Source organism: Typopeltis vanoorti, chromosome 6, assembly GCF_054136105.1.
Source record: "Typopeltis vanoorti isolate ZY-2024b chromosome 6, IOZ_Tvanoo_1.0, whole genome shotgun sequence".
NCBI lineage: Eukaryota > Metazoa > Arthropoda > Arachnida > Uropygi > Thelyphonidae > Typopeltis > Typopeltis vanoorti.
The window spans coordinates 76,872,316-76,884,848 of NC_143554.1; the positions used below are offsets into that span (position 1 = coordinate 76,872,316).

The 12,533-nt window shown below is 34.3% G+C and overlaps 1 protein-coding gene across 3 annotated transcripts in view; it reads right to left on the reverse strand.

Moving 5' to 3' along the window:
- Positions 1–12,533, reverse strand: part of LOC150105593 (S1 RNA-binding domain-containing protein 1) — a 425,600-nt gene that overhangs the window by 323,696 nt on the left and 89,371 nt on the right. For all 3 annotated transcript variants that reach the window (XM_090394265.1, XM_090394266.1, XM_090394264.1), the window contains one exon: positions 10,721–10,817. In XM_090394265.1, coding sequence (XP_090250391.1) covers positions 10,721–10,817 — 97 coding nt within the window. The remainder of the gene's footprint in view (positions 1–10,720; positions 10,818–12,533) is intronic.

A 12,533-nucleotide genomic window follows, 5' to 3' on the forward strand; every position in this document is an offset into this window, starting at 1 on the left:
TCATAAATGTGCCATAAAAGGCTAGAAGTGTATGTCAGTCTAAGAAGAGAATGTCTTCTGTCTGGAGATTTAGATATAATTAAAGATAGAGGGAAGTTAAGTGAGATCCTTCTTGTGAGAAGATCATATTTTGAAAGCACTGAAGTTGATCCGATTGTCTTCACCTAAATGAAGAATGGCAAGGAGATTAATGTTTAAGGCATGGAAGATCTTGAAACCTAGAATACCTGATCGTTATAAGGTCAAATGAGGAGGAGGAGGAGGAGTGGAGCAACCTACCATCTATCAAACAACAGACAGGGCCAGGGAATAGGAGAGAACAAAAAGGCAACATGGAAAATGAATCAAAACTGGACGATACACCTTCAGAAAAATCAGAAAATACCATCAGTATCAAGAAACTTTTTTTTTTTGTATCCTGTTTGGACAAATTTTTCTTATTGGTAAAAACATTAAAGGAAGCATTATTGCATGTTTGGAAAGGTAAGAGAACATTTTCAAAGATTGTCAATACACTCTTACTTCTGACATAATTGTAAATTTTTTACAAAAGTAAAACCATACAATCCTCTTTGAATACCATAAATTTGTCACATACAGCATGATAATTCTATTAATAATGAACAGAAATATCAACAATCAAACTTCCTACTCCAAACAATATCAAACTATATTGTCTGTAAACAATTATAAGAACCTGCTAGCATGATATTTATTTAGTTATATATGGTACTATGCAGTGATTTTCTGCTGGGTTCAGGGCTTGCTGATGACACTACAATAACCAGACCACCTGCATTGGTAAAAAAAAAAAAAAAATGAAATAAAAATTAATTTCTCACTGACTGGATGGAATGTAATGAAATTTGTCATTTATGATCTCTATTAAAATTTATTAGATCATTTCATTTCTCTAGACAGTACAATGACAGTTGTATTGTCTTCAATACAACTTTTGTGATAATAATTGGTGTTACTATACAAGAAAGCAATTATTCATAATTGCATTACTCGTAAGCACCATTTTAAGATTGTCTATAATCTACTGGTACCCCAGTTATATATACTGATCCTTATTGTCTCAAAAGTGGCATTTGTTTGTATGTTCAACCTATTGAATAAAAAATTAATGAGTTGACATGAGCTTAGCTCTAAGAGGTACTGACAAGTTGAGCATGGGAAGAAACACCGTCACAGAAGGAGTCTAGTGGTATACCATAGCATTCTGGTTTAAGATCATTATTATGTAAGTTATATGTTAATAATACAGTGGTGCCTTGGTTAACAACGTACTTGGTTAACGATGAGTGGCTGTAAGAAAAAAATCTATTGGTTAACGACTCTCGATTATGCGAACCTCTGTCCAATCTAAAAAACCAGAATTTTCCAATCGCACTCAGCCACGCGTGGGAAGACATTGTCAAATACAGAACAGCCACGTGGCATAGCTGTGAAGCTCAGATATATTTGACCCATCATAGCCAGCTGTTTATGTTTTCCGTTTATTGTTTTTTTTCTTGTGGTGTATTGTGCTTTATTTTAAAATTTGTGGTTATAAATGCACTTTATGATGAAAATGAGTATTTATGCATTTATTTTTTATGTGTTGGTTCATATAGACAATAAATCGGCGGGTGCGTGTCACTGTTCGTTCGCCATCAAAAGGCAAAATCAAATCTCATCTGTATAATAATTGCTGTATCTATAAGCTGCTAATCAGTGTATGTTACAGTAAGTGTCGTATCTAATATCGTCACCTTACAAGCAAAATGTACTAAGTCAAAAATTGCAGGTTTCAAATTTAACTGTTAACTTTTATTTCAAAAAGTTTTTTTTTTTGAACTTTTACTTTTATTTTCAGGCGATGATATGTTCTTTGTATCCCTTGTCTTAGTGTTGTACAATTTTTAATAATACCGTATTTTGCGTATCTTTTTTTTTTTTTTTTTTTATAGAGTGAATTTTTTTACCGTGTGACAAAATGGGTCCCAAAAAGAAAGCTAGTAAGAGGAAAAAAAAACAGAAAAATTTTCTTTATTGAACAGAAGAAAGAAATAATAGCAAAACATCATGAAGGTGTGAAAGTTATGCAGCTAGCTCGAATATATGAAACCAGTCATTCTACAATATCAACCATTTTGGCTAAGAAGGAAGAACTTATGGTAGCTAAGGTTGCTAAGGGAACTTCACGGTTGAATGTCAGAGGGCTTCTTTTTGAGCAAATCTATTACTAATTTGGATCAAAGAAAGAGAAATGGCAGGCAATACGGTAATACTACATCTCAAAATGCAATCTGTCAGAAAGCTAAACAGATTTATCAAGATTTGAAAAAGAAGACTTCAGGATCAAGTTCTTAGGTATATGATAATGATTTCAAAGGTAGCAGAGCTTGGTTTGACAACTTTAAAAAAAGGAATTCATAGTGTGGTCAGACACTGAGAGGCAGCTAGTGATGACAAAGCAGCAGCAGATAAATTTGTCAATAGCTTTACAAGAATGATAGAAGAAGGAGAATACCTACCTCAACAAGTCTTCAATTGTGATGAAATCAAAAATGTTTTGGCAAAGTGGGAGGAAGTTCAAAATGTTGCTATGAAATGAAATCCAAACAAATCTGAGGTTATCAGAACTGCAGATCTATTTAATGAAAAGTCCATGCAGTTTTTCAGACATTTTAAAAAAGAGGCAGAAGCAAACAGCCCTAGACATGTTTTTTACAGATCCATTTGTCAAAAAACTCTGAAGTGAGCCCAATTGTCCTTCTGGTGAAGATTGATAATTAAAAACTGTTTTCATGAACAATTCATTTCATTAATGTTAATTTTTTTGTAGCAAATACATATACTGTATAATAAATAAATGATATTTATATTTCTATGACATTTTAAATGAGTTTTATCTGCATTTTTAATATGTACTATGTTTGTGGGGAGGAGCCGGAAAAAAAGTAATCGATTTTCAATTAAATCTTATGGGGATTCACGCTTTGGATAACGATGGTAATCCTGGAACAGATTGCCGTCGTTAACCAAGGCACCACTGTATATGGAAAGGATTAATGGAGGATATGTAGCTATTCTTCCACATTGATTTTTCTTCTTTTAATTGCATAACAGTAATAAAATTCTTTTGGGTTGGCTTTAGACTGCACAGCCAATTTCTTTTCATACTCCTATTTAATTTTCCATACATTATGCTTAAGTTTTATGACTTGCACTTATATATTTCATAACCCCTATCACTCTTATTCTCATGAGATATTTCTTGCACATCATCTTCTTATGATCTCTTAATAAGAATACACATCTGCTTTATCCCATCCAATCTGTTCTTTGAACTCTAGGAACACATTCAGATACTACCTCATTTAAGCACCTTTTCAAAGCTTCCATGAATTGCTGATATCCTTCCCATTCAGTAACTGATATCATGGGACCAAAGATAGCATTCTCCTAAGTTTGTTATAATTACAGCTTCTGGCATACATGTAACCTGTCCAAATTGGAATATCCATATAGTTAGCTACTTCCCACAAGAGTATGGCATGATCACTGACACCAACGTGACAAAACAATTACATTATTCAACCGAGACCTTTTCTGATACTATAATGAAATCTAACACTCTTTAACCTGAAGTTCTTTGTTTCACGTGCTGCTTGAGAAAGTAGTCTTGCAACAGTTCAATAACTTCTCCTCCATTCTTATCACAAGACTTCTCTTCTATCCAATCAATGTTCGGATAATTTAATTCACTCATGATTTTTTGATTAGTACCCATCAGAGTAATTTGGCCATCCATTTCACTAATTCCTAGCAGCTGAACCATCAAGAATTGTAGCACCACCCCACCATATATTTAATCCTGATCATCTCGACTTCACACTAGAGCCTCTAACTCACTGCTACATGGGACATCACTATTATTGGTTTTATGAGTTTCCACCCTAACTGGACACAAATCATCCAATACCATTAAAAATACTCCACCCTCCTCTCCTATCTCTTCTGTTCTTCCTAAAATAAATACTATATCCTTTACACTCAGTTCCAGTTACCATTACCACACCACATCAGATTCTGAGGACCAGGTTTCACAGATGCAAATAAGCTTAGGCCAAAACGTTTCACCAAGGGAGAAAACTATTACGTTGTTTTCAATGTTCTGGTATTTGTACGAGGGTGGTCTGAAAAGTTCGCGGCCTCGATCATATGTGGCAACACTATCGGCAAGATTTTTTTTTTCTAAGTTGGTACATTCTGTCATAAGCAGCCATGTGAAATTGCAATTCATTCTATCAAGTAGATTGTTTTATACAGCTATCTGAAACTAAACAGGTGGTGTGGTAACTGGAATTGTCTGTATCCCTTGAAATGGATAAAATTTAGTATCGGGTGGTTATAAAATTCTTTGTAAAAGAAGGCTTAACACCAAAAGAAATTCATTCAAAGTTCATAAAGGTTTATGTGCACTCTTCTCCTTTGTTTTCAACAATTAAGAAATAGGCTGCCGAGTTTAAACATGGCCATACTATCCTTGAATATGATCCACGTGAAGGATGTCCAAAAAGTGTAACAACACCAGAAATCATTGATCAAGTGCACGATATGGTATTGGATGACTGGCAATTCAAAGTGCATGAAATTGCTGAGACTATAGGCATTTCAAAAGAACGTGTAGGATATATTTTGCATGAAGATATAAGAAAATATTTTGCATATGAAAAAACTTTGCGCAAGATGGGTTCTGTGCTTGCTCACAGCAGATCAAAAATGCACTTGCATGAAAATCTCTGAACGATGCTTGGAGTGTTTTAACTATGGATGAGACTTGGATTCACCATTACACACCAAAATCCAAACAGCAGTCAAAACAGTGGACAGAAGCCGGTTGTTCAGTGCCAAAGAAGACAAAGTCGGTTCCATTAGCAGGAAATGTCATGGCATAGGTGTTTTGGGATGCTAAAGGCATTTTGTTTATTAATTATCTTGAAGAAGGTAAAACAATAACTGGGAAATATTACTCTGATCTTTTAACCAGACTAGACGAAAAAATTCATGAGAAAAAGACCCGTTTTGCAGAAGGAAAAAATCATCTTTCATCAGGACAATGCACCTTTGTCAAAATCCCATTGCTAAAAAGGTGTTTTGGCAATGGGAAAATTAAGGGATCTGCATTGTGAATTGTTGGAACATCCACCCTATTCCCCAGATTTGGCTCCCTCTGACTTCTATCTCTTCCCAAAACTGAAATTCCTTACTCGCTAGTCAGCGTTTTTCTTCAAATCAAGAGGCGATTACAGCCATAGAGGGGTATTTTGCAGATCTTACTGAGAGCCACTAAAGGGATGGGATAATGGTGCTGGAGCGATGGGCAACTTCCTCTTTTCCATCCTTAGACACACTTAAAAACTCTAAACTGAAAGCATGCATTTACACCGTTTGTCATATTCACATCATTGTCACATTTGCATACTAGCTGAACTTACACATTCTCACTATTCTTCTTTGTCTTTTTCTTCACGCTATCCTGCTTAGTTCAGGGTATGCTATTTACATGACGTGACTTTAACTGACCCCCAACTGGCCTGTTACCGAGCTTGACATTCGGTTCGGGGAGTGGGTATTTATGTCTATAGGTGTGTGTGTGTGTGTGTGTGTGTGTGTTCACAGGACCAGTTTGCCTATTCTTAGGGACAAAACCAAGTTTCTGGGCGGGAAAATCCTCTACCTCTACAAAAGAGACCATATAAAGGTTCCTCACATCATTGACGGAATCAAACCCATATCTTTCTGACCAAAGGGCTTTGACTATACCAACTGAGCTATGGAGGAACATTCTTGTTATTGCTCCCATAAAATACCACAACATATCACTACTTGCACATAACACTGATATGCAACAGGTTCTGCAACCTGCTACGAATCTGATTTATTTATTTATTTATTTATTTTTTATTTTTAAAAGAACCTACAGAATCTACAATTTTCCAGATCTACATAACTTAGTTATAGATCAATATTCTACCCCAATGATTTTCTGACTATTTGCCATTAAGAAAAATACGATCCCAACAGTCCCTATTTGGTCTGAAATTGCTAGTTCTGGTTCCTTCCAGTTTCTCTTTTGCAGTTCTTTTAGCCTCTTCTTAAATTCTTAGTAATTCTCACTAAAAAACATGTACTAACCACAGTGATAACTAATTTAATTCATAAATATTTCATCCCAAGTATCTTGGGACATCATCAGTACAGTAGTTCAAACAATACTAGGAATCTTCTTTTTAGCCTCTTCTTAAATTCTTAGTAACTCTCACTAAAAGACACACGTACTAACCACAGTGATAACTAATTTAATTCGTAAATATTTCATCCCAAGTATCTTGGGACATCATCAGTACAGTAGTTCAAACAATATTAGGAATCTTCCGCTCATCATCCATCTCAGAAATTTGGCATCATTAAATCACTAGTTTCCAGAGCACACAAATTCTGCTCCTCTGAAGAATCTCTAAACAAAGAACTAGAAATAATCAAAAATACAGCCATACTAAATGGATATAATCTTAAAACAACTCAAAAAATTATCAGTCACCTTCCCACACATCAACCCAGACAAGAAGAAGCCCATAGGATTCCCATACCTTACGTAAAAGGCATCTCCGAACGTCTTTCAAAAATTATGAAGAAATACAATTTTGCCACTACTTACAAACCTTTCAACCAAATCTATAACTTGTTACCTTCTCTTAAGGACAAACTCTCACCTCTGATGTTACCTGGCATTTATGAGATCCCATGCTCCTGCAAATTGTCTTACTTTGGACAGACAGGTAGGTCTGTTCAGAAATGCATCTCGGAACATCAAGACCACATTCGTCTTTTCAAACTGCAGAAATCAAATCTGGTCTCTCCCAACACGGAGTTGAAAAATCCGAACCATAGGATCCATTGAGAGAAGTCGAAACTTTTACACAGATCTTTATATAAACAAGAACATATATATAAAGAATGTGCTGAAGCCCTACCACACAGACCAAATTTAAACCACAACGATGTTCTTACTATTCCTAAAGTATTGTGTAAAATAATCTTTTTTTTTTTTTTCCAGTTATATTTAATTTACTTCTATAACACATTACTGCACGCATATTGAGATTCCATTGTAATCATGCACCCTAACTGTATGTTATTCCTAGTATTATTTGAACTACTGCACTGATGATGTGTCCCAAGATACTTGGGATGAAATATTTATGAATTAAATTAGTTATCACTGTGGTTAGTACGTGTGTTTTTTAGTGATGAATTCACCAGGTTTTGTTATATAAAAACATCTTAGTAACTCTTTTTGAATAAGTCTTAACTGGATCACTTATCAGGAAATTTTCATTATAATTCTCAAAATGTTTTATTTCCTTTTTTTTTTTTTGAACTAATTACTATGAATAAAAGCTCTACTCCAATCATCTGGAATTTGCAGATTCTGAACAAGTCTTCTGAATTAAGTTCTTTTTAGCCTCTTCTTAAATTCTTAGTAACTCTTTCTGAATAAGTCTTAACTGGATCACTTATCAGGAAATTTTCAATATAATTCTCACACTGTTTTAATTCCATTTTATGAAAGCTCTACTCCAATTATTTGGAATTTGCAGATTCTGAACAACTCTTCTGAATTAAGTACTGCACCATTATAAAACTTTTATATATCTATATTTTAGCATTTCTACTAAAATATCATCTCCAAATACCTTTCCTCATTTCATGTTTTTCTGATGGTTCATTTAATCTCAATATTCTAGAAGGTAGTGAAGTCTCTAGGAACTTCACTACCTACTTTTCTGGTCAAATCAATCAATCAATGTTTTCTTCAGATTTTGCCATTTCATTCTTGTTTTCACACTCTTTCAATTCTTTTCCAATAGCATTTTGTATTTCTGAGTCTGCAGTTCACTTCTAAAAACTTCTTGACTTTGATTCCTTTCAAATCTATGTATATACATTCTTTCTGAAATGATAATCAAATATGAATATCTAAATTTATGTTGGAAGTATTGACTAGTCAATACTTACATAAAGTTCACAACAGTATTAGTATTGACTAGTCCATGTTGTGAACAAAATATTAGCTTTGCTGTTTTCTCCAAATTTTCCAAAAGCATTTATGTATATATAGTATTTATTTTCTGCTTTTTTTTTTTTTTTTTGTCTCTAACTAGCTCTAGCCTTTCAAATATAGCTTTTCAATTTTCTTCATCTCAGCTGCACTATTTAATGACTCAATAAATTCCTTTAATTCTTCCTTACTAGAACTTCAACAATAAAGTCTAGAAAAAACATCAGCTGTCTTCTTGGACCTAACAGCAACCTATGATACAGTATGGCGTGAAGGTCTTATATACAAATTTCTTAGCATTGTCCCATGTAAATGGACTGCACACTTAATTTCCTCCATACTCACTGAATGTTTCTTTCAAGTTATATTAGGAAAGAAAATGTTCCGACAACGAAAACTTAATAATGGTCTTCTACAAGGGCCAGTATTGGCACCTTCACTTTATAACCTATACACACATGACTTGCCTGATACCATCTCATGCAAGTTCTGTTATACTGATGACACTGTAATTGCCATTTGATGCAAAAACATGAGTCAGGCTGAAGAGGTACTTACAAAAGATCTGAAAACAATAGGTGAATATTATAAAAAATGTAGGCTCCAGCTCAATCCAGACCAAACAGAAGTATCAAGCTTTCACCTTAATAATCACATGGCAGATGCCACTTTACATATCTTCTTTGAAGGATGTTTACTACGACACAATAAGTTTCCAAAGTACTTGGGTGACCCTGGACGTCACGCTTTCTTACAAGCAACACCTAACAAACGTTTCTGCTATGTTAAGAACCCATAACAACATAATATAAAAACTAATAGGCATGAGATGGGGAGCCACAGCTGCTAATCTGCAGATTACAGCTCTTGGTCTAGTTTTCTCAGTTGCCGAATATTGCTCACCAGTGTGGCTAAATAGCACACATGTTAAACTTGTTGATAACCAACTAAATAATACAATGAGACTGATTTCTGGCACAATTAAACCAATGCCCACACACTGGCTTCCAGCTCTTAGCAACATTGTTCCATCAAATCTGCACAGGACTAAGGGCATATACTCTTATACTCTCTTACAGGAGTATAAGAAAATCTTGGAGAATACAGCCCTACCAATACATTTAGATCTCCCAAACTTAAAGGTTTATGACGATTGAGATCAAGATATTCACCACTACAATTAGCCCAACTACTACAATCTAACTTTGACCTGAAGCAAAAGTGGCAAGAACTGTAGGAGAGCCAGACAGATGACATCACAAAAGTTTCTCTCAAAAAATTACAAGAAAGTTTTGATGCTTGCTCACACCTCCCATGTCCTGGACTCAGCTTAATAGAATATGAACTGGTCATGGTGTATGTGCAGACATGCTTTTTTAAATGGGGTAAATGACCATCCCCACATTGTGATTTTAGAGCTCAGACAAATTGTGGACCATATTGTGACTCAGTGTTATCTCAGAGCATATTCAGGAGACAAATTGGACTTTTTAAGTGCTACACCCGAAGCTATGAACTATCTGACCAATATGGATGACTTTTAATTTTATATGTTTTTAAAGTGACAGTGTATTGGTACTGCATGTTTTGTTATTCATGCTATACGAATAAATAAATAAATTGCACAGATATTCATGAAAATACTTCAGGAGGCATAAAAATATCCTAATCTAATGCCAAGAGTTTTCATTTTCTGATATGATGACCTGAAACTAGAGACCTTAAACTGCTCAACAAAGAACCTTCTTGAGCTCTATAATAGGATCATTTGTTTATCTAACTCCTAACCTAATCTGAGTACTATGAATTCACTACAGATAATCATACCCTTGAAAGTTTTGTGTCACTAAATTTGTAAACATGAATGCTGATCACCATGTAACCTTAAAAGAAATACCCTTGAAAGGTGTAATTATTATTAAAACACTGAAGTTCTAAATTTCCAGTTGTTTTCTTTGGGATAACAAAGAACAAGAAAATATTCAGAGGGAATCCATTAATAAATGCACTTCATATCCTGTAGAAGTTATTTATGATTAATTGACTTATGTAGTGCATATCAACATTTACCATATCAATATAGTTTCTTTACCAAAGCTATGAATATATACTGCATAAGTGAATGGTAACACAGTATGTGTTACTCTAGTAGATGTCAGAAAAAAAAAAGTATGCACACTAGTTCTGAATAACCATATTTTCATCAAAATGTAAAGTAAAGGGGGAAAATCATATTATTACAAGAACAGTTTCCTTAGAATACATTCAACAGAAATCAGAAAGGAACAACTGCCTGTGAAATATAACTTTATTTTGTGACATTTTCTGTGCCAACCCGGTCAGTGTTCATATCCAGTAAACACACACAAAAATTACAGAAATCTGATTTAGCAGGATGATCTTCAGGATGAAAACAAGACACACAAACACAGAAATATACATATTCTTCATATTTCTTTTTAAAAGGTGGTAGAACTTCTGCAGAAATATAAAGTTAAATGCCTTATTTTCCTTCTGATGTGTATTAAAAAAATTACATGTTAATTAAAAACGGCAAAGTAGATGATAATCACAGTAATTAAATTATTATTCAGTAATTTCTACCTTTGTCTGATAAAATCTAAAACTTCTCTATCTTTTGATATAATATCAGCTATAATGTGCTGTATTCCTTTAAGGATTTCTTCTTCAGATGATAAACCTTAAAAATGACAACAACAACAAAAAAATCTGTATCAGAAGAAGAAAAGATGTCATAAGTACAAAATATCATCAAATTAGCAAGAATGATCATTATGTCAAAACACCATACAATTTTATCATCCATAAGTGACAATTCAGCACACTGCTGACAAATATAATACAGCTAGTCCTCTACTTACAATGGAGATTCCGTTCCAATGATCCTGTTAAAAGTTGAAAATCACTATATACAGGGCGATCAAAATTAAAGTATCCCTGTTTAAGGCCTTTTGGAGCACACCCACTGATTCAAATGGTGAAATATTTGCAGGAAAACATTGTGTGTCATGCAGAAGCAATATTTGAAGGGAAAAAAAAACATTTCTAAAATTCACCACCGGAGTGCTGCATGATGTACTGAATGTAGATGTAGTAATTTTTCTGTGTGTGTGTGTGTATAAGAGCAACGCAAGCATAAATAACACATTTTTATTCACTTCCATTATGAATTCACAGGCTGTACTGTTCAATATGCTGCCATTCAAAATATACCACAAACCGATTATTTATTTTATTTATGTATATTAAGATATACATAAATAAAATAAATAATCAAAAACAAACATACAGTAGTATATTTATTTTTGATTAGTAATGGAAAAATGCCAACTAATACCACCGATTCGCTTACTGGGATCTGAAGTAGTTCTTGCCATGCTTGATTTCTGGAGCAAGGGTTCTGGTTTTTCTCCCCCCCTCCCCCCAATGCAGTGTGAGTGATATCCATCTGAGGGTGAGGAGGTCTCATACACTAACTTCCGGCTGGGCAGTTAGTGTATGGGAGAACCACATGTTAATGCACTTTATTAGATTTCATGATCAAATTGCCCCTAATCTTGTTGCCATGCACACTATCTGGAAGGAGACTGTGTAATCATATGCAGGAGATGCTGTCAAGGCTGTGTTATGGTTTGGAGACTGGATGCTCTCTGTATGGGCAATATATCCAAGAATCTATTTTCTCCCACTACATGTTCTTCTCTTTTTCTCCTCACCTTCAAAACACTAAATATGAAAGTAAACCTAAATAACTATATAGTGTCACTGCAGTTAAACTAAAAAGTAAATCTCCCTTCAGGTGAATTTTCACCTAAATGAATGAGGATGCTCATATCTTTGAAGCTTCATTTTATTCATTCCAAATGACAAACAACAGTGAAGTCACCTTTCTTGATGATTTTAATGTCCACAACTCTGTCTCTTTCTTGAATTTCACTGACCAAGAGGTGAAGATTTTTGCTGAAAGCAATGATCCAACAATTCTCTTTACTCATCCAACACTTTGGATCTCTTCTTAACTAGTTCTCCACCCAGATATACTGTTCAGGTGAACTGCTCTGCTAGTTAATTCAGATCAAAGCTCAACAAAGTTTCATCTCTGGTGAAACATCATCTCTTCAACCATTCATCACCTCATATACGCTGGCATTACAACAATACTATGATTCTATTAGGAGGACTTACATGACTTTTACTCCTCCTTTCATCGTCAGACTAATGTTTTTATTCTTCAGATCCAGATACTTATTGTGATCTTGGTACAGAAAAAATCCATATTGAAATGGAGGCTTTTATTCTTCACTCCGTTAAAAATTCTGACTATCTAAACTGTGGTTTCTCAATATAAGTGATACAGAATGGGTGTTAATTCTGGAAACCGAGAGTTTTGAGCCCA